Genomic DNA, 22,606 nt, shown 5'->3' with positions numbered 1-22,606 from the left:
GCGAGATCTATATAAGAAATATTAAATTTAGATATTTTGATATATAAATGACAAACTAACAATTGATTACTTTTTTTATATATTTTTTTTATTAGTATTCATGGTTTATATTTATTTAAAAGCTTCAGATTTTAAACTTTTTTTTTATTATTAAGCATTTTTATATTAACTTTATTCTTTGATTTTAATTCTGATTATTTTGAATTGAACGTGATTAATTTGATAATTTAATGATATAATTAATATTAATTTTTTATTAAGAATAGATAGTAATATAATTTTATTTAGTTATCTGTATAAATTAAATAGTAGATTTTAATTCTGATTATTTTGAATTGAACGTGATTAATTTGATAATTTAATGATATAATTAATATTAATTTTTTATTAAGAATAGATAGTAATATAATTTTATTTAGTTATCTGTATAAATTAAATAGTAGAGTAGAAACTGAAATATGAGATTAATATAAGTGTATCAAGAATAAGTCTAGGGATGACTAATGGCAACTTATCCAAACCCTAGGGCCTTAACAGAGTAGTTATCTGAGACGCGTCGCGTCGCGCGACCCGCACGGCTACTTCGGTTTCTTCCACGCGTTTTACTTACCCTCGAAGCTTCTCCGTCGTCTCCTACTATTTCTCTCCCCTCCTCGCCCAACTCGAAGCGCCTCAGATCTCGAGAAATCTCTCATCTCCCTCCTCCTCCAATGGCGAATCCAGAGGAATCGAGCCCTCTCCTTACTAATGTCGAGGCTCATGAAGAGACTACCGCTGCTGTGAAGCCGGCCGCTCCGCCGGCGCCGCCTATGCCGGATTCTCCTGTGAAGGCTTGCGCCGCCGAGTGGACGGCGGACGGGCTTCCGTTGGGGCACGGGAGCGTCGTCGGTGAGCCGATCGCTAGGAATCAGTGGGATTCCGGCCTTTTCTCTTGCCTCGGACGAAACGATGAGTTCTGTAGCAGCGATCTGGAAGTCTGTACGTGATCTCGCCTTGAAATTCCTTTCTTTCCTTAGATTGAAACAATTTAGGCCGTTCTTTTTTCCTAATTGATGTAGATAATATTGAAAATGGACACATTTTTTTTTGCCCTCTCTTTTTTGGGCATCTCTTTACCTACGTTTTGAGATTATTGCGAAAAATCTCTTCTTTTTTTCTTTCTTATTTACAGATTTATTACGACAAAGGCAGGGTGGAATTTTCAGATCATCTAAAAGAAAAGCATTTTGGCTCTAAGGCCAAAGTGTAGCTTGTGATATGAAAAAAAAATCGTGGAAAATTATCAATCTTAGGTTGGCCGTTTTGATGATAGTATGCTCTAGATTTCTAGTTGCAATCTTGCTTCCCTTAATTTTCCTTTTGTTTTAGTCTCTTTTGAGCTTCCCCTTTGTTTGAAAAGAAGAGGGGATCTGACTATTCTAAACTATTGATTTGCTTTTACTCGGTTACTATACCAATTGAATTTTGTAAATATCTGTAAATAGAACTTTGAAGGCAGTACGATGTGCATGCTATCCGTTTCACCAAGTAAATTTCTCTATATTATGATCGCATTTTGAGTTTTAATTACATTGCTGTTATCATACCTTACATTTCTATTGCAAAGTTTTTGTGATGCAGAATGTGGATATGATGGCTCATCTATGGGCCAACTTCCTACTTTTCTACGTTTTCTTTGTCTACTCATTGGTAGTATTTTTCACAGCTGAGGTAGAAGTGTTTTATGATCATAATATCATATGAACGTTTTCAGTAACTATCTTCATGGTTGATTCTACAAGAAGGATCTATGCTGATGCTCATTGATGTTGGAAGTATTAGAGAAATCACATATTGTAATGTCTAATTATTAGTTCCAAATGAAGATTTAATTAAATTGAAATCATGAAAAAATCCATAGTAGAGAACAAATTCATGCAAGAGGAAATTAACAGGAGACTGAATCAAACTAAAATTAGGAGAGGAGTGGAGGACTAAGCCCAAGATTTGTTCTAGGCTCTCAACCATCAACCAATCAGCTTATCTACCAAAGGTTCAAAATTGGTTGCAAGCCTCTGCACACTTTCAGCAGCATCGTTCGTCAGTACAAAAGGATCAATTTTCTTTATTGATCAACATAAATTGAAAAGAGTAGAGAGGTGCATGTAGAGAAAAGATAGAGCTCCTTGAGAGGTTAACTTCTTTGCATGTTAATGGGATTAAGAAAGTTCCTTTTTCTGTAAGACTTCTCCTTGTCTTGCATACCAATTGAGACCTGAGGTGCCTAAGGTATGTGGCAACTGACAAGTAAGCAGAAAAGAGAGAGCAGGAGAGGGGTTCGCTAAAAATAATTGTAATTAATTCATATCTTCATTTATTTAAAGTGGGTTACTGGAGTTCAAGGTTTTATCTCTACTCAGTTGGAATCAACTGATGTCATGTTTTTTTTATGTGTATATCTATATTTTGCATATTTATTATATTTTCCCTTATTATCATTTAAAAGAACTATCATGAAGAAGTTGAACTCACGCCTAGGCAGATAGATTTCTCTTTCACGTACTCTTATATCAGTCTAGTGATTCTGATTCTATATTCTATATGGGCTTACATTGGAGTAACTGACTGCAATTGCTTGCTCAGGTCTGCTTGGAAGTTTTGCTCCATGCGTTCTGTATGGTAGTAATGTTGAGAGGCTTGCGTCTGGGCCGCCGGGATCTTTTGCAAATAACTGCTTGCCGTACACTGGCCTCTACATGATCGGGAACTCTCTCTTTGGGTGGAATTGTCTAGCACCTTGGTTCTCACATCCTACCCGCACAGCCATTCGCCGTAGATTCAATCTTGAAGTGAGTTCTCCAAATTTAGAAGGCTATATGTTTGTCAATTACTGAATATCCTTTGCATCTGCAAATATAATTTTGACTAATTGTAGTTGTTACATAAATCCTATTGTTCCATATATCTTGCTTCATCTACTAAATGGGCTATGTGCTATTCCTGCACACCAGGAGTGTGCATATAGATATACATATATATATATATATATATATATATATATATATATATAATGCAAAAATGCTTTCAATTTGGGCATGTAGCTACTTGCTAAATTACTAAAAGGTAATTGAAGATGGGGCGAATTTGGTAAGTGAGAATTGTGGCATGTCCATGTTGCATCTAGGCTGGAGTTTTCTAACTTGGATTGGTTGGTTAAATAATAAAAGCTGACAGTAGTGAGTACATCAAAAGTTCAAGACGGCCTTGGTGTATCATGAGTATATTGCTGAAAAGTTCATTCACAAAGGATTTTGAATAACTCTTTTTCCTGACATATGTTTCATGAATAGTTTTCTTTTCCTATGTTAATTTTTCATGTACATAGTCGGAATTTAGAGTGATGATGTATGTCTTATGATGATTCTCGTTATTGCTTTCTTCATCAGTTAAGCTGTAAATTAAATTCCTTGAGATGTTTCTCTCTTCAGGGTAGCTTCGAAGCATTTTCCAGATCATGTGGGTGCTTCCAAAGCGCTGTGGAGGACGAAGCGACGCGTGAACAGTTAGAATCAGTGTGTGATTTGGCAACCCATTACTTCTGTCACCCATGTGCTCTCTGCCAGGAGGGCCGGGAGCTGCGCCGCAGGCTTCCTCACCCCGGATTCAATGGAAGATCCGTCATGGTTATGATGCCTCCCAGAGAGCAGACCATGGGACGTGGTGCCTGAAACTTCCTTTCATTCTGTTTGGATAGTTATATTGATGTGTCTATTTAGTATTATGATGATACTCAATACTTGTCTTAAGTCAGTTCGTATAACTGCGAGTGTGTGCGTGTATGTGAATCTATATCTTACTGTGTGCCTGTTGTCTGCTCGGACTGGTGTTTCGAGAGCTTATAGCTTGTCTGTTACATGAATAAAACTTTTATCTTTTTATAATTGTTTCTATTGTTTGGTTGAAGCCAATCTCGCATATATATTTTCCAGAATTATGAAGGGTATGCTAATTCTAGATGGAATTTAGTTGATTTCATTTCTAGGTGGGAATTTTATAGTTCAGAAAACAATGGAATTGAATTAAAATTCATCTGGAATGATGTAGGAATTAGGGGTGACAATCGGTCGGGTACGTGGGGTTTGAATTGAATTAAGATAATGTAAACATAAATATGATATATTTATTTAAAGGGTTAGAATTTATAAATATTAATATGACTCATTTATTAAATAGATTTGGATTATAAACGAATAGGGGTGAACTAATTCAATTGAGTAAAACTACATCCATCTTTGTTTTCTAAAATTTATTAAAGACTACGTTATCTTTTATTTTTATTATTATTTATAATTTACCATAAAGATACTTGAGTTTATTGGGCTTTATTCTGTTTACTATGTTATTGGGCTTTTAGCCCAAAGTCCAAAAGGAAAAGAAAGAGAGAGCTCCTCTCCGGTTTGCAGATTTCAAGTCTTCTGCTTCCTCGTTCGAGCTCCACGGGGCATTGCGGGTGAACTAAAACGATCAAGAAATGGCGGACGAAGAGCTCTCCCCTACTCTTCCCCACCGACGGGACGCCATCAAATCCTCGGGTTCTCATCTCTCTCTCTCTCGATCGCAGGGTCGAAGGGTTCCTCTCGTCTTTGAATAGTGAACCTATAATTCGGCTAAAAGTTCCTCTTTTGCAAATAATAGATTAGGTTGGTTCCACAAATAAATTAGGTTTCTTGGCATGGCGCTAGTGCCATACTTTTGCCCCACCCTCTGGAACATGGAAGTTGTATGCAACTGCGTGATCCTGTGGAGATTTCTTGTTTTTGGAATGTCTCGAAACTTGAGTAGTGACAAGAAAGAAGAAAACAGAATTGGTTTTTGTTTGAGTTGTGGATAGTCGATTGAATAAGCTCGCACTAGCATGTTAGCCTTGAATAGAGTTCGGGATTTGTAGAAGAACTAATTGAGCAGATTCTCATCATCTATCTTTGTGGGTGTTGAGACGGAAACTGATCGATTAGATTTATGATGTGTTACAGATTGACAATAACATGGTGAAATTTAATAGAGTCCTTTTTTGAGTTTTTGACCAAAGTTGCTACAGTAAAATTTCTGACAGCGAATTATAGTGGATTAATTAATTTATCTAATTCACCGGAAAAGGAAAATTGTTGCCTTAGACAATGATTTTTGTTTTCATCATTGTTTCTATATAAACAGCTTTCAGAGAAAGCGATCTATAAACTATTATATAACAAATTTGAAATTGAAATTTGAAGAAATTATGGTCTTTATTTTGTGAGTCTAAACGCAGTTGGTTGAGGGGAATTACTATGTCATTCCATCTTATAGATATTTTCTATATTTTCACAGCGACATATTTTATGACCAAAACGAATAACCTAGTGCAAAGTTTCGATAATCTAAACTTTTTCTTTATATTTTAGCCTGTTGAAAAATTAATTAATTTACTAAGAGTCGTTGTTTGAGATAGCAATTTTACTGTTGTTCTAGTTTGGAAAATAGTTTGAACAATACTCTACTTTGGAAAAAATATTTTTACTGTAGCAGTAGTTTAGTCAAAAACTCGTCCTTTTTTCATAGATACAGGATTACAGTGTGTAATATCCAGGAAAGGTGTAATGGTCAATAAAAAAAATCTCAGGAAAGAATCTTTTTTCTTTCTTTTGTGTGCGGAGAAAGCACTTTTAAAAGACTTGAATTTGTTGGTTTTATAAAACTAAAAGGATCTTTTAAAGGAGAATCTGCACCTGCATTATATTGTTTTCTGATGATGGGCTTCAAAATCCTTTATACAAGATCTGGTTCTTTGTAATATTGTAAGCAGATACAAGAAAAATCAAGTGCAACGGAGTATAGTATCTACTAAGTCTTGTCTGAGCATTATTCTGGGTAAAGTGATGTTACTCTTAGTTTAACTTACTTCCTTTTCCTTTGAATGAGACAAGGTTCACAACCTTTCGGTCTTAGAAGTTTTATTAATATTTTCTTCTCATTTTATATTTGATGCTGAACTTAGTGTTAAATGTTAACTATTAAGAATATCAGAATGCCATAGTTTGCTGAAGTTGCAAAAATTAATAACACATTGCATCTGAGATATGCTTTATTTTCTTTTTCAGTTATTACTTTCTCTTATAACAGATAGAACTATGCACTGAAATTCTATAAAAAAAAATTAAAACCATCATAATGTTAAAAGATTAGAACCTTGATCAGTTCAACTCAACTGTGGGACCTATCAGCAATTATGTTCTCACTGCTCTACAACATTGTTATTAACTTATTAAGTCCTTTAGATATTGCATATGGTCATTTGTACACTATTTTCAAGTTTGTACTTAATATCCTATTAGATCCCATTTCGCTACGTTTTCTGTAAAAGAGGAGTTTGGTGCAGTCAAGTTCCCATCTTTCTTTTGTTTCACAAGGCTCAGGGCAAAGCAGTCAAGTATTATGAATGTATAGCGGGAAATGTGATTGCCAAATCCTTTTACATTGTTTGAGGAGTATCATTCTTGATCTATCATTGGGAGGATAATGACTTTTGATTCATCTTATGACTATATAGAGCTAGCATTTTTTGGGGGAACTGCAGACTTTCTACTTTCTAACATTTTTACTATAGTAAATTAGTAACTGATTATAGTCTAGTAGATAACATTAAAGTCTTGGTTGTCAGTGCACAACATTGCAGCAAATAGGCGGAGACAGCATGCCATAGCAGTAGGAAAGGAAAGAAGAGAAGCTTTAATACGTACAAAGCGGCTGTGCCGAGATTCACTTGCTGATGATAGTGAAGTTCCATTGGAGGGTCATATGATTATTGATGAAGAGAAAGCCGTGTTGGATTCCAAAACTTCTCGAACTGTGGAGGAGTTAAAATCTGCCATGACGTATCAGTATGTTCTCTCTCACTCCCTCTCCCTCCCTCCCTTTGCTGGCTTTCTAATACTAGTGATGAATAATAAGGTCACCTCAGATAACTTACTCCCAAACAGATTGATGAGTCAATACTATTCACGTTTAGCTTATACTAATCATCAACTCCATAATATATCTCTTTTCTTTCAGTTTTCATAAAACTTAATCTATGAAATGACCTATTGTCACAGAGAAGTTGCCTCCCTTACCCCACCCACCTACCCAAAAAGGAAGAAAAATAGAAAAAAGTAAAAAAGCACAACCTATTCACACACACAAAGATGCTGAAAGAAAGTAGAGGTTAGAACTGTGTACTTACTCATATTTGTGCTGATTCCCTTATCTCAATTCATAATGGATGTATCTGCAACCTCAACATCAAGATAGTTGCATTCTGGCATACCATATTAAAGAAACCAGAAGCAATATTTGCAATATGCATTATGCATGCGTTTTCCTTAAATGAGTAGCGTATTCTCTGAGTACTAGTTTCCCCTGTAAACTCCACCTTATCATTTTACTTCTTTTGTAAGCCTTCTTACATGCCAATTGATGACCTCTTTGTTTCTTTATGATATATTTTTTTCTCTAGCTCCATGTGGCACATATAATCCAGTTAGTAAGTACTTCTCTATACAGGATTCCTGAATCATTTATTATATCATTTTTTTTTTTGGACAAACTAACTTGTCGCCGGACCCAACCTTGTTAAAGACAATAGGGCTTAGTAAGAACGACAGACTGGCATATTGGAAGGCCGTAATAACTAATAAGGAAGAGCTTTGAAAAGAACAAACCGACTTATTCACCATCGAAGGTGATCCAACTTTCATGTGCTAGACTATGTTTCCATGTATTGTCAATATAAATATTTCCATTTCAGAGCAAGAGTAAGTCTTCAATATAATTCCAACATACAATATTTCCATATCATAACACATGGCTCTGTTGGAATCAACCATCATCAATGGCATCATCCGATTTTTTTCTCAAAATTATTGGGTTAGCTAGGGCACTATCAAATATTGAAAGGCTCCTGGAGTATTAGTTGATAACAGAAAGTTATTAGCCTGACATTCTAGTTCTTTGCTATAGTAAAATCAGTGAAGAGAAGGGCTTATCATGAGGCGTTTAAGTGTGTTGGTGTTAGGGTTATCCATCTAAAGGATTGTAGATTGGTCTCATACAACCAATGAGTAATCCTAGAGAAGTCCTGGAGGAATGTTAATAGTCTATGAAGTAGAAAGACAACACCTTTTTGGCTTAGAATTTGTGTTTATCTATGAAGCAAAGAGAAAAAGTAGGTAACCTTGTTCATTTTTTCTTACAATAATAATCTTTATTTTGCAACCGCTAGTATACTTGAGACTTGATACACAGAATATGCTTTTACACCTTTTTTGGGGGCCAAAATTCTGCATTTTTGTGTTTGAAAATTGTTACCTAGCACTTCAAGCACAGTTTTGGAGAAAAAGATAGGATGAAGTTATAAACATAATTATTGGTATTGTCTTCAGTTTATTTATTGGCACAAACATATAGCAAAAGTGGTCGTTGCTCTTACAGTTTTGGAGAAAGGGATAGGATTAAATATTGACATAATTTCTTTCACTGCCATCAGTTTATTAATTGGGACAAATATATGGCAAAAGTGATACTTGCTGGAGCAAGTGCTGGCATTATTTGGAAATGAATTAACCTCCATTTATGTGTAGCGATTCATTTTCTAATCCCATTTACAATGAATAAAGCTAATTGGTATAGTGCTTATATATATAACTATAGCATGATTCTACTTCTGTCCTTTCTTCCTTCAATGAAGTGAGTGCTTCTTAGATTGACATTGTGTCCATGGATTATTGTGCCCTGATGCAAATCAGCCTAGATGGTATTCGAGCTCTGATACCAAGTTGATACGAGCTCACTTTGAAGTGGCTTGATCGGTCCACAATGATCTCTGGGTAGTTTCTTGGATGGACATTTCGAAGACGATTACGGGATATCTATCCGTCGGAACCTCTTAAAAGTTAAATATATTGTCACTTTGGAAGAGAACTTTCTAATGAAATCAAGATTGCGAGGTTTGATGAGTTAGATCTTGAGATATTAATTGAACAGTAGATGAAGGTTGGAGAGGACAAATCTACGGGATGGAGATCTTAAACTAGTTGTAGGGATTCCGTGGGTGGAGGCATGGATTTCTAGGTGTCCAATGGAGGTTATGGGCTAGCGGTGATAGGGTGGTGCTGGTAGAGATGGTGGCGGTGGCTTGGGGTACGAATTCAATAAATGGCTGAAGGCTATAATTGGCCTATAAATATGGTAGCAGACAAAGAGGAAAACTGTACGGGAGATAGAGACGGTTAAGACAAAGAAGAGACGAAATGTTTGCATACAGTGAGAAAGAATACCGTCGCTGTGAAGGTTAAAGCCACTAAGAGGAGAGGGCGGCAAGTAGGGTTGTAAACGAGCCGAGCCTGAGCCAGCCAGCTCCGGCTCAGGCTCGGCTCGAAATTAATTTTGAGCCTTAGAATTGGGCTCAGGCTCAGCTCAACTCAACTTGAGCCGAGCCTGAGTCGGGCCAGACCGAGCTCGAGCCTGAAATGATCCTATCATCAAGCCTCATTCAAGCCAAGCCAGATCGAGCCAGACCACTCCAGATCGAGCCCAAGCCGAGCCGAAGAAGAAGAAGGAGGAGGCAGCCTCGACACTGCTGCTGCAGAAGGAGGAAGCAGCACTGTTGCAACTTGCCGCTGCTGAAGGAGGAGGAGGCGGCACTACTGCGGCACCACTGCAGAAGAAGAAGGAGGAGGAGGAGGAGGAGGAGGAGGAAGGGCACTACGGCCACTTGCCGCTGCCGAAAGAGGAGGCGGCAGCCGCGGCACCGCTACTGTAGAAGAAGAAGGAGGATGAGGAGGAGGCGGCACCCTTAACGAGCCTATCGAGCCGATTTTAGCGGCTTGGGCTCAGGTTAGCTCTGACCGAGCCGAGCCGGACTCAAGCTTCAGCCGAGCCGAGCCCAAGCCATTCGTAGAGCTTGACAGCCCTAGCGGCAAGGGAGAAAAGGATTTACTAGACGATAGGGAGAAGCTAGGGAGAGAAATAGAGAGATTAAGAAAGATAAATTTATTGCGTTGCAAATCATTCTAAACTATGTCAAAGATACAAGTCATAAAGACTTATTTATAGAGAATAAAATAAAAGAGTCAAATTCAATAATAAACAATTAATAAACTTAGCTAAATCAGTCTTCTTATCTTCCTTGGATTAGTTCTCCGTTCTATCGCAGATAAATTCTGAATCTAAATGAACTTTGAATATAAAAATTATAAATCATAACATCACTGATTTTATCCAATTGGTTTCATACTATTTGGATATCTAATCTTTTGAATAATTTTTCGAAACTGCGCAAAACTTAAATGGACTTAGCTAATTAAATAAATTCTAATATACTAAGACTTGACTGAATTACATAAGTTGATAAGATAACTAAGATAAATAGACTCGATCCATCGAATCTAATGTCTTCCGAGGCGATCTGATCTAGTCTGAATTAGATCATGCCTATTGTTGCGGTCGTCATGGGTTGTCACATATTTACTAGTGAATTATTCGCACTGATACGAGGAGAGTATCTAAATACTCCCTTATGGTCACCCATGTCGACAGCTGCTAATAGGAATTGATCATATCTTACTTTAAACATACCTATTTTGGGACCTCTTTCATCTTTTTGATACCTATATGTATTGTGGTACTTAATCTATTTAGATTGTACTTTAAAATTTTAGAAATGAAAGAATTTTTAAAAAAATTAAAAGTTATTTGCCCAACCTGGAAGATCCAAGAAAAATTGAAAAATGATGAGATTAGAATCTAATTGTGTATGTTACATTAATATCTAGTGTTGAAGGACTTTTTATTTTCTTTTGAAACCTATTTTAAGGCCCTAGAAAAGTATAAAGACTATTAGTTGATATATCAAAACTATTCAGTGTGGCTACAACACACTGGCTCCGCAAAGCATGTGCCAGAGGTACGTACCATGTGTAGCCAAAATCGACATGCTCGCCTTTGGCATGGGAATCCTTGCTGTAACTTCATTGACTCAATGTGAACCTCCATAATTCATACACTGGCCCAACCCAAGAGGACCTAATCCAGTTTTTTTTCTCATAGATATATCTAAGATAATTGAACATATAATATGATTCTAGTATACTCTCTTACTTTATTTGCTCTACATTGGCAGTTGACTTTGCTTGAACCAATTTCTTATAAGCAAGGATTTGCTCAGATGTATGTTTTCTTGATTGCAGTCGCTCTTTTCTTTATCAAAGAGAAAAACACCTAAGATGTTCTATTTAAAATTTTGTCCTCATTCAACTGCAAGAGGACCAAGAGTGAGATTTCTTTTCTTATTGGCTCTTAGCTGTAGTATTGTCTAAACTTGCCTCAACAAAAGTTTAGCAAACCCCCCTCTAATCCACAGTTCTGCTAAGGACCTACTGTCAGCAATTCACATTGAAAACTGCTAGTGCTGTTCACCGAGTCCGTCTAGTATAAATGAGATAATCTGCAGTCCAGACAGTATGTTTGGAGGTAGAATGTGACCCCAACTTGACAAAATTTCAACCAATAAGACTCTTATCGACCTGCAAAATGTTCAATATCTGAAGAAAGTGTTATCAGAAAAAGGAATTGGCAGGCACTACTTGGATATCTTCCTTAATATGCAAATAAATGGAAACTTACTAGATAATGTCATCTTTCCTCCAGAGACTATGCATCTGATCATTCTTTTAGAAGTAGCTAGCTTCTTGTACTGCCTTAAAGTAATTTGGATTTTGGTATGATGGACTCAACCTGAAAAAAATTAGGGACCTTTGAAATATTTGAAGTCCCAAGTGGTGGCACATAAGGGGAAATGGGTTTGTTATATGCTTCTAATGCTCATACATGAATGCGTTATTCATTTACATGATACTCTCAGTCCATCAGATATGCAGCTCTTTTCTTGTCCATATGCTTGAGCAGCTTTAATTCTGGCGTTCTTTTCTTATGATAAATAGAGGAAAAGGAGCCATACAGAAGAAGGTAGAGATACTTCGTGCTTTGAGACGCTTGCTGTCACAATCTGAGGTACCTCCGATTAAAGCAGCACTTCAAGCCGGAGCTGTCCCTGCCCTTGTGCAGTGCTTATCTTTTGGATCAACAGATGAACAGGTTCTCATAATTTGTTATCGAGTTATAAGTTATCTATGCTTGCAGTTATTTAAAATAAACTTTTTAATTAAATGGAAACTGATTATTTCTTGGAAATAACTGCAGCAGTCTTTCTGTTATCATAGACATAGCTATATTTTCTTTTTCTTGATATATGGTCTGTTACCTGCATAATTATCTTCTCAGAATGTCACTGATCTTCATTGTTTCTGCAGTTGCTTGAGGCAGCTTGGTGCCTTACTAACATAGCAGCTGGGGAGCCAGAAGAAACCAAATCATTAATGCCCGCTCTACCTTTGCTTATTGCTCATATTGGAGGTTAGATTTGTTTCCCTGTTGCTAGATTTGTTCTTTGTTCCATAAAACTCAAGAACTCTCGCACATCACCTCTGACTTACTCTGACTTTGTCCTTATGTATCTAATACTAGGACTTTGTGTTGCCAACATTAAATGGCAAGCCTCTAAGACTGAAAACCCTTTTCTGATGATACTATTATTTGGGGAAAGAGATGAAGCTTTGGGAGTATGAAGAAAGTCAAATATAAAAACTAAGTGTGTGGGATATTAATAGAGGATGCATACAGAAAGAAGTAGATGTTTCAAGCATTATATTCTTCTGACATGCAGGTAATGAAGAGACAAAATTCAAACTGGATGATGAATAATATGATGTTACATGAGTCAGACACAGGAAAGTTGATTGCATAAGGATAAAAATAGGAGCCTTTGTATATTATAGGATCTCACATATGAATGTTGGATTCTCCTTGTTGAATGACCTACTTTATGTTCATAGTAGATGCTCTGGATGGCGAAGAGGACAAGTGAGTAACATAGCCCCACCTAGCCTTAAGTATTGATATTCCTTCCCTCCTCCCTCCTCCCTCCTCCCTCCTCCCTCCTCCCTCCTCCCTTCTCCCTCCTCCCTCCATCCCTCCTCCCTCCATCCTCCCTCCTCCCTGCTCTCCCTTTCCCCCTTCTGTTAAAGCTCTACCTTTATGTAGCAATAATCCAGACATCCAGTTCGCCGATTGCTCTAATGGTCTCGATTCTTTTCTACCCTTATGCTGCATTTAGTGAATTATAATAGTCAAAGCCATAAATTGAGCAGAGCATATCGATGTCAGTTAAATGAATCAATTTATATGTAAAAGAGGCTCACCGCTGAATTGGTATTTTGTTTTCCACCTAATTCAGTCAATTTCTTTTACACCATTACACTTTTGTACTCCATGCAGATGCTGCTCTTTTTCGCCATATCTAAATATTTCCTTTTTGTCTATTAAAAGAACTGTAAATTTATTTGTCTGGTTATATTGAAAGTTATCCTTATATGCATTGAATATCTTACTACCTGTCTATGTTGCTTAGAGAAGAGCGCGACTGCCGTTGCTGAGCAGTGTGCATGGGCCTTAGGAAATGTTGCTGGTGAAGGAGAAGAGTTGAGAAACATTTTACTTGCACAAGGAGCATTATTACCTCTTGCACGCTTGATGCTGTCTAATAAGGGTTCTCCAACAAGGACAGCTGCTTGGGCACTGTCAAATCTCATTAAGGTTGTGATTTCATTTATAGAACTTAGTTACTTTGGTTGGCAAATTTTAAAAGATGAACTTATAATGTCATCTTTTATCCTGTTTTTGATCATAAGAGATAACAGCATGTTAAAGGTGCATAGTTATGCCATCTGTATGAATTGTTAGTGCTAGGGGTGGAAGCTGATGCAACTGTATTAGGCATCTAATTCAATACAAATAATTCTACTTCCATGTCTTTTCCAGATTGTAGACATAAGGGAGTAAAATTAGCTGTTAATATGTTGTTGCATGGTAAGCATTTTCTTTTCTAGAACTACTAATATATGCTTTAGAGAGTGTGTCGATTGGATTAATAATGAAATTATGTCATTCGTGTATGACACTGTCCTTAGGAATGTGATTAATCTCTAATTCTTTATATTGATCTCCAGTTGTTTATGTGTAGGGTCCTGATTCCAGGGCTGCAAACGAATTGATAAGGATTGATGGGGTGCTGGATTCAATCACACAACATTTGCAGAAGGCGTATGTCTTTGCTTTATTTATACATTTATTTCTTTTATTCACATTCATTATCTATCTGATATACATCTCATTATCAGCAAATGTCTAATAAATGGGTTTCTGTTTTAAAATGCTAAACATGATTAATCCTGTTTTCGGTCTATTTATCTGGGGACCTGCAGCCCAATTTTACATCAAGGGTGGATCATTGTAGATGTGGTAGGAGACCATTTGATATATACAGCTGCATTTTCTGCGATATTAAAAGTGTTTCCATTGCAAGTGGTTGGCTTTGTGAACAATCTAATTGTTAACTTTCCTTGACTTGCATTAATTTTAGTTAGATGCATTGTTAGCGCTGTATCCAGTTTGCTAACTGTTTGTATGGGCGGTCTGATCAGGCTAGTAGTGGGTGAGATTCTGCTTCAAATAGTAACATCCATGTGCTCAAGCAGACAGCATGGGCTTGCATCCTCTTTCCCTTCTACTTCTTGATGTTGCTGTGATTTATTCTATAAGAAATTGTGGGCAGGAGGAAGATGCAAGGAAGTCATGTGTAAAGCGAAAGAATTTCTTTATGGTCTAAGCTTTTCCATCTTCAAACGAGGCGAGAAAACATCTGGGAAGATGAGATACCGCATAGAAATTTGGATACCCAATGAGATCTAGGAATGAAATTGTGGGTATGGGTCTTGTCAAGTTCTACCTATTTGTATTTACAAAGGCTTCTTCCTGGTTATTAATGATGGGGCAAGAAAATTCCTTCTTAAAATAGGAGAAAGTTAACCAAAGTAGAATAATGCTGCATCATCTGGTGCTCCGGTGGAAAGCATATGAGTCACTGCTTGATATGGCTGTGAGTATGATATTGATGTCAAAAAGATTTTATATTGTTCCTTGTTGTCACCTTATTACAGTTAGAAGCCACGTTTTCATGACTCCTCGACTATCAGATGAATCAGTTGTATTACAGTAAGAGCATAATTTGATTTTTCTTGGAAACCCTTGTCTATCTGTGCAATTATAAAATAGTTTATGCTTGTAACTTTTAATCACTAAGCACAAGAGAGAATGTAGATGGTCGAAAATCAATAAGTTCATTATCTGCATGTCTACAATGTAGAGAGAAAAAGATTATATGTAGTATATCCATGCTGTTATCTATTTCCTTCTGCATTACGATTGAACTGGAACTTTCAGATATACTGCAATAGATTAGTGAGTTAAGAATCTGAATGTCTAATGTATGTTAAGGAACAATCTGTCAGAGAACAGGAAATAGCAGCCTGTGTCATACATTTTTTCATTAATTCCCTTCTGTGCATTCTGACTTTTCTGACTATTTGTTGATCCTTGATAGCATGCTCTCTTGAAAGCTTCTTTTAAAAGAAGTTTCCATATGATGAAACTTTCTGACCATTGTGGCTTCGGAACATTTATGTTGAACATGTCTGTCTATCTATGTTGTGGCCATGTTTAAATAAACAAGGGTTGCTTTGTTGAGCATGCAGCTGATGTTACTTGGCTCTGTATTGGCACATACTGGGTCAAAATGGCATGCCAAATGGGCAAATCTACTGCTGAACTTACACGCTTCAATCCTCATGCAGGGGAAGGATCTTGATATTCTCATTTATATTTGCTCATATGATGCTGGCATACTGTGTGCTAAACAATACTGTCCGTCAAAATGTCGTGCATGTCAATTTATGATCTTCACAATGTTCTATAAAATGGAGATCAGTTTATTCATTTCCATGTAGCACCTATGGGATCGATGTTATGTTGAACTAAATGTTGTGCTGGTGGATTGTTTTCAGGGATGATGAGTTGGCCACTGAAGTGGCATGGGTAGTTGTGTATCTCTCAGCGCTTTCAGAGAAGGCTATCAGCTTATTAGTAAAAAGTGATGCAGCACAGCTTCTGGTTGCACGATTAGTAGCATCAGAGAGTTTGCAGTTGCTCATTCCGGTAGTAGCTATTTTCATAAAATTGAAAATTTCTGTTCTACTTCATATATGATAGTATGACCAGTTGTTAATTTACTATCCTACCTGCTTCTAGAATCTTTTTATTTTCCCAATATACTTCAGTCATTTTTCTACTTTATGATCTCAGTATTCAATGTAGAACTTGAAACATCTTCCTAGATGTTGATCATGAGAAAATACATGAAAAGTTCCAAGCTACCTTCTGCTTCAGTTTAATCTAGAGAAATATAGAACATAACACCCATTATGTCATCAGTCAAACTAATATTTGATATACTTGTGCTTTAGACCATCGGAATCTTATATAATTTTACTGTCTGATGTCGTGTGCCAATGTGAGTGCAAGAATATGTGAGCATGTGTATCAATGCACAAGTTCATCTTCATGTGAATGCTGAATATTATGTGACTGTCTATCTGATGCTACTCTTCGTTGGTGTAGTGTATCAATGCACAAGTACATCTTCATGTGAATGTTGAATATTATGTGACTGTCTATCTGACGTTACTCTTCGTTGGTGTCGGGAAACATCAAAAATTTAGTCACAAGAACAATATATGAACATACCAATGTTCAATAATGATTTTTTACTCTAACATTTTGTGCTTAGCCCCTTTTTCATTGATGAAGTATTAGAAGCGTGATTTTCTACATTAAGTTTCAAAATGTCTGCTATAATATAAAATATAAAATCACTGTTCTCTAACAGTTTAAGTTTTTAGAGTAGTTGATGAGTGAGCATGGTATTAGCGTCAAAAATTATGGGTTTAAGTCCTATCATGCCCGTATTTACATGAAAATATAGAATTCCATCCATTTAAATTAAATCTATTTTTTAGGCTCATCAAAATGTCACAGCCTAGAAGTAATGAGAAGTGTTAGAATATTAAATATAAAAATTACTGGTTTTTAACAACTTAAACATTTAGAGTAGTTGATGAGTTAACAGTATCCTTAGTTTATGTTTTTTAGCACTTAAATTAGTTGATTGCAATGTCAACATGTAAAGATGATTTAAGGCCTCTTTTGCTTTGAGAGCAAGGAAAAAAATTTAGGATAGCTATTATAGATTCTTATTTCTAAAACTTTAATCTAGAATACTAGTAATAATTATCTTTGATGTGATATAAAGTTAAGATAAAGTATAAATACGAAGTGCAAATTGACTCAGATGTTCTTGATTTGACATATAAATTTAGATTAAAGTGTTTTTATTTTTTGTTGGTAAGCTATGAGATAGGTGGGTGGTAGGAGAGAGGAGATAAGTGGAATGACATTTTCTACTTTTTATACCTCTTCCTTGATCTTTTTCTTATTTTACAGTTTTACTTGAGAGGATTTTTAAAATAACTTTAGTTAAACCAAAGGTAAAACTATAGTTGCGCTTATGTGTGGAATAATTTAAATGATATTTTTAATTTAGAATAAGGATAATTTAATGTTTCTTTTCTAATCTAAACTAGTGTTTCTAATATAGATTAGGGAAAAAGATATTCCTAAAGCAAACATGGGTTAAAGAATTTATTTTGAGTCTCCTGTATTTAGTAAATGCATCATTCCCTTAGTTGAGAAATTTCAAAACATCTTGGCTAATTTTTTTTAACAATCGAGGATAGTTGAATTAACTATTATAATCTTTAGCAGTATTCAAGAGTATTTTGCAAGGCCTATGGGTTGATTTTATCTAAATTGACTAATTTAAAGATGTACACTTCATTCTTGGGATACCCAAGGTGCCATGGCTTGTTTTGTTTTGTCACACTTTCAAATTCTGGGCGATCCAGATGTCCTAAAACCTACAGTGTCCATGTAACTAACATGATCTCAATCCTCTAGATCTGGTATGAGACTCATAGCAGTGAAGGCAAATCTGTCAAGATCGGACCCTGTTGTAAAACCTAGTAAGCTAGTAGGTAAGCAAGGAGTCTATCTTTCAGTTCTCATGAAACTAACATTTGTATTTGCTGGACTATGGATGACTTAATTAAATATGTTTCTACATTGCTTAGCTTTGGCTTAATCATGCTTCCTTCACCTTATTTAGACTTATTATTCTATGTCTAGTAGTTACACTGAAGGGGTTGTTCCCTGGTTCCCGTTAGTGAAAAAAAAGAAGCAACTGTTAGGGTAGATTACCCTAGTTACCTATGCAAGCCACTATAGTTGAGCTCATAATATTGACATGCCAATCCTTCTAGGGGCTTCTCAACTTTGATATCTAGATAACCTTTTATTTTGGGGGATAGCGCTCGGATAATGATGCTGTGTAGCCTACATATATAATGGGGTAAATTTCCCAGTCCTTGTTGGTATTGAGTCACAGGTGTGGTGTTGCGGTGTTGTTGTGGTGTTCCATTAGTTCTAAATTATGTATTTCAAACTTGTTATCTTTTCTTTTCCTATACATAAAATAATTTATACATACAAAAGATTTGACAGTGCATACTGATTGGTCACGAATCTATTACTTAGGTGCTTCGTAGTTTAGGAAACCTTGTAGCTGGTTCCAGTTATATGATTGATTCAGTCCTAATGAGTGGGCATAATATAACAGGTCAGCTTTTACTTCTTCCAGTTATCATGTGCGTCATACTTCATTCTGAATTTTCATTGAAATTACTAATAAAATGTGTTTCCAGATCAGCTCTTATCAGGTCTAATAAAGTGTCTGAAAAGTGAGCATAGAGTCCTAAAAAAGGTAATACATTTTTTTGTTGTTGGAATATTCAGCAAGAAACTTCATTTATTTCTCATTAATTTTCTGAACTGAGTTGTAGGAAGCTGCTTGGGCTTTATCAAACATAGCAGCTGGCACATGTGAGCACAAGAAATTAATATTTTCGAGTGAGGCCACATCATTGCTGATGCATCTCCTGTCAAGTGCACCATTTGACATAAGAAAGGAAGCAGCCTATACTATAGGGAACATTTGTGTCACCACAGAAAAGGATGCTGAACAGCCCTGCATAATTGTTACCCACTTGGTCTCACTTGTCAACAAGGGATGCCTACCTGGCTTTATAAATTTGGTTAGATCTGCTGACTTAGAGAGCGCAAGACTGGGACTTCAGTTTTTGGAGCTGGTGAGAAAACTTACATTATGATTTTCTATTTTGGTTCGATGTTTTCCTTAATATAGTCATTCTTCCAAGATAAATATTGTTTTCCAACAGTTTTGCTCACCTTTCTCCTGGGATTGATGATGGAAATTTCATTAAAGCTCTAAATTTCACACTTTCTTCTTGTGTCTCTTCCGAATGTAGCCTCCGTGGTGACCTCGATCAAATTTGAACTATTTAATTGTTAATCTTGTGCAAATGGAGTACATCCTATTACAAGGAAAGATTAGATGATTTAAGCTACAACTAAAGTGAATTCTATAAGGAATTTAAAACTACAGTGCAATTGGATAGATACCTATCCCCCTCAGTGAAATCTTTTTGAAAGAAGAAAAAAGGACTTTTTTTTTTATGCAGTCCATGATTGTAACAGATTTGGATTCAGGAGCTACTTCAATCTGTATTAGCATGATGGCATGAAGGTTGAGAACCTTGTTAACTTATTCTGTGCATGCAGTTAGATCGATTATATGCATTCCGATTAAGGTGCAGAGGAACGATTGATGAAAATATAGTAGTACTCATAAAGCGTATGTCAATTGATTCAAACTTCAAAGCAGACAAAGTACGATATAAAGTATAAACTTCTTACATTGAAAGGGCTGAAAAGAAACATAATCTGTGCCTCTTAAATTTCTCTGATGCATTTGCCTGCAGGTGATGAGAGGAATGCCCAATGGAGAAGGACCGAAACTTGTCGAGAGAGAGGACGGAATTGACGCCATGGAGAGGTTCCAGTTTCATGAGAACGAGGAGATGAGGAACATGGCCAATGGCCTGGTGGACAAATACTTTGGGGAGGACTATGGGCTTGACTCTTGAGTAGTCCCACCTGCATGAGCAACAACCTAGTCTTTCTTTTCCAATCATTGGAGGTACTCTGTGGAGAGGACAATCTTCAACCTTATTCTGCCACATTTTCAGAGCTGTTCTTGAAGTCGACATAATTGCGTGTAACAATCAAGATTAGCTGTTGCCCCTATGATAAAGTACCAACACCAAAATTTTACTAGAAAGGAACTTCGATTTGCTTCAGTGTCCAAACTGTAAAGATCTATCGTTTTCTTGTCTTCTTTATGTGGCCCTCTGTTATTTATTCCAGGATTGCCCCCCCCAAAAAAAATGAAAATGAAAAATTGATGTGAATTGGTGGCAGAAAGTAGTATATTTTGTTCTTGAGAAATAAATTCAGCAGCAGATTACTCAAAGAAAAGACTAATATGCGTTGATTGAGAAGAAGATACCAACTGGGAGCAAAGAGATGCTACTTAGCCGTGTGCCAGGTTGCCGTCGCAGAGAAGATGACGCCGTCGTCGGGTGGGGGGTGGCTTAGAATTCGCCGTCGGCCTCGGCGTCATCTCTCCTGCGAGGGAAACCCTTCTCGACGTGGTTAAACTCCGAGGCCATATAGATTTGATTGCTCTGCTGCGAGGTGGGAGAGAATAGAAAACTTCTCATCTAGATAAAGAATAGAAAACATGCGGGGGCGGGCTGATACGACGACGACGACGACGATGATGATGATGATGATGATGATGATGTGAGCTCAGTGGAGTCAGCTGCTGTCTTATCCAATCAAACACCTATTAGTCTACTAGTTAATGGCGTCCAAGCGTGGCAGTATCTAAGAGGCCAGTGAGGTGGGAGAGAATAGAAAACTTCTCATCTAGATAAAGAAACATGCGGGGGCGGGCTGATACGACGACGACGACGACGACGACGATGATGATGATGATGATGATGATGATGTGAGCTCAGTGGAGTCAGCTGCTGTCTTATCCAATCAAACACCTATTAGTCTACTAGTTAATGGCGTCCAAGCGTGGCAGTATCTAAGAGGCCAGTGAGATGGGAAGAGAGAGGGTCTAAAATTTGTCTGCGAGGTAAAGTATTTGTCCACGTAACTTTTGAAGATGTCGTTGGCTTCTAGAATGAAATATAGAAGCACAGAAACGATGCATACATATGGAAGAATGAATGAGAATTCTCAGCTTTCTTTTTCAATGGGACGGACGGACGAAAGGGACAATTCATGCGGGCGGGCGGACGAGAGGCATCCATCCGATGCAGAGTTAAAGAAGGCACAATATAGAATTAAAATAAATTTTGGGCTTTTTCGTATGTATAAGTAATCCTACGTGAGCGAGAGAGCTCTCTCCGACCCCACCAGAATGTTTATTTTATTTATAATAATGGTTAAATATTATAACAATCTCCGTCTAGAATATAAATCCTACTTATCAACATTACTTCTTACGCCGCACACTAATTCAATTCATAATTTACTCTTAATAAATATCTTATCTTATTAACCTGTTTTTTTTCATTAAATTAAAAGATATTTATGGTAATTTTATCTTTTTTTTAATCTTTTCTATCACTTTATATCAGATCAAAAATAATTATCACACTCTTATTTATAAATATAAAGGAAGAGGCAAGAATAGTTATTTCTAAAATAAATTTCTTATTTTAAAAATAACTAAAATAACTATTTATTTTAGAATTGATTTTATTCTTGAAGTAAACGGGGTCTTAGTGTTTAGATTTTTTTTTTTTCTTCTCGTCTAAAGAGGCTTCTTTGCCATCGCCGCCTATGGCTCTTCCTCTCTCAGGAGGAAATCGATAGAGGAGGAGGAGGAGGAGGAGGAGGAGACGATGGTGTGAGATATGCATATTGTCCCAGATCTTTAGTGACGACAAATCGAACCCAACTAGAGGTGATCATTGGGTAGGTAGGCCAGAATTATGTTTGGCTTTTTAAGCCAATTAGACATAAATATTTGTTTGCGGCCCAAGCCACAAATAACTCGGGCCGGGCTGGGTTTGCGCTAGGACTAGAATATTCTAAACCATTATCGCCCACTAGTTCATTAGATATTGAGCTTGTGTGAAGTATAATGGGTCTAACACATAACGTGTTAAATATAAAAAATATTATATTTTATTATGTCGAGTTTAATGGATTTATATAAAGACATTTTAGTTATCTTTTATAGGAACATATTTATATATTAATATATAGTTTACTAGATATCTAATGTGAGATTAAAATAATTATAAAAAATATGCATGTTCAAATTATTTATCAAACTATTAAAACAGTAAAATTGGTGTCTGAAATAGTAATTCTTAGTAAATTAATTAGTTTATAAGAAGGCCATTTATAAATTGCTCTTTCTAAAACAATGCGTTTTGACTTAATAAAATAATTTACTTATTAAATTATTCTTTTCAATGGCGTAACTTTGTAACCAATAATCTATTTTAAATATTAATATATAATTTTGATTAGAATTTAATTA

General features: G+C 36.3%; 2 protein-coding genes and 1 long non-coding RNA gene across 3 annotated transcripts; 2 read left to right on the top strand and 1 right to left on the bottom strand.

Moving 5' to 3' along the window:
* Positions 1-493: 493 nt before the first annotated feature.
* Positions 494-3,920, top strand: LOC140787424 (cell number regulator 8). The gene is made up of 3 exons (XM_073136336.1): positions 494-978; positions 2,623-2,828; positions 3,468-3,920. The coding sequence occupies exons 1-3, from the start codon at positions 711-713 to the stop codon at positions 3,705-3,707; spliced, it is 714 nt and encodes a 237-aa protein (XP_072992437.1). The 5' UTR covers positions 494-710; the 3' UTR covers positions 3,708-3,920.
* Positions 3,921-4,404: 484 nt separating this feature from the next.
* On the top strand, positions 4,405-20,447 carry LOC140786221 (importin subunit alpha-2). Its single transcript, XM_073134494.1, has 11 exons — positions 4,405-4,571; positions 6,677-6,896; positions 11,994-12,147; positions 12,363-12,465; positions 13,520-13,704; positions 14,132-14,211; positions 16,011-16,161; positions 18,655-18,736; positions 18,822-18,880; positions 18,960-19,265; positions 19,959-20,447. Exons 1-11 carry the CDS (start codon positions 4,511-4,513, stop codon positions 20,121-20,123), a joined length of 1,566 nt encoding a protein of 521 aa, XP_072990595.1. The 5' UTR covers positions 4,405-4,510; the 3' UTR covers positions 20,124-20,447.
* Positions 19,820-20,735, bottom strand: LOC140786228 (uncharacterized). The gene is made up of 2 exons (XR_012108583.1): positions 20,546-20,735; positions 19,820-20,387 (listed from the first exon to the last, which is right to left on the bottom strand). It is a non-coding gene; the product is annotated as an uncharacterized lncRNA (long non-coding RNA).
* Between the last annotated feature and the right edge of the window lie 1,871 nt (positions 20,736-22,606).

Source organism: Typha latifolia, chromosome 1 (genome assembly GCF_019914945.1).
Source record: "Typha latifolia isolate L0001 chromosome 1, TyphaL0001v2, whole genome shotgun sequence".
Lineage (NCBI taxonomy): Eukaryota > Viridiplantae > Streptophyta > Magnoliopsida > Poales > Typhaceae > Typha > Typha latifolia.
The sequence above is the reverse complement of the archived record's forward strand: the minus strand, read 5'-3'. Positions and strand labels throughout refer to the sequence as shown.

Excerpts from the sequence above, each read along its gene's own strand:
- LOC140787424 (XM_073136336.1), top strand. The coding sequence starts at position 711 with ATGGCGAATCCAGAGGAATCGAGCCCTCTCCTTACTAATGTCGAGGCT. Across the intron at positions 979-2,622 it reads TAGCAGCGATCTGGAAGTCT|GTCTGCTTGGAAGTTTTGCT; the intron begins GTACGTGATCTC and ends TTGCTTGCTCAG. Across the intron at positions 2,829-3,467 it reads GCCGTAGATTCAATCTTGAA|GGTAGCTTCGAAGCATTTTC; the intron begins GTGAGTTCTCCA and ends TTCTCTCTTCAG.
- LOC140786221 (XM_073134494.1), top strand. The coding sequence starts at position 4,511 with ATGGCGGACGAAGAGCTCTCCCCTACTCTTCCCCACCGACGGGACGCC. Across the intron at positions 12,148-12,362 it reads TTGGATCAACAGATGAACAG|TTGCTTGAGGCAGCTTGGTG; the intron begins GTTCTCATAATT and ends TTGTTTCTGCAG. Across the intron at positions 18,737-18,821 it reads GAGTGGGCATAATATAACAG|ATCAGCTCTTATCAGGTCTA; the intron begins GTCAGCTTTTAC and ends ATGTGTTTCCAG.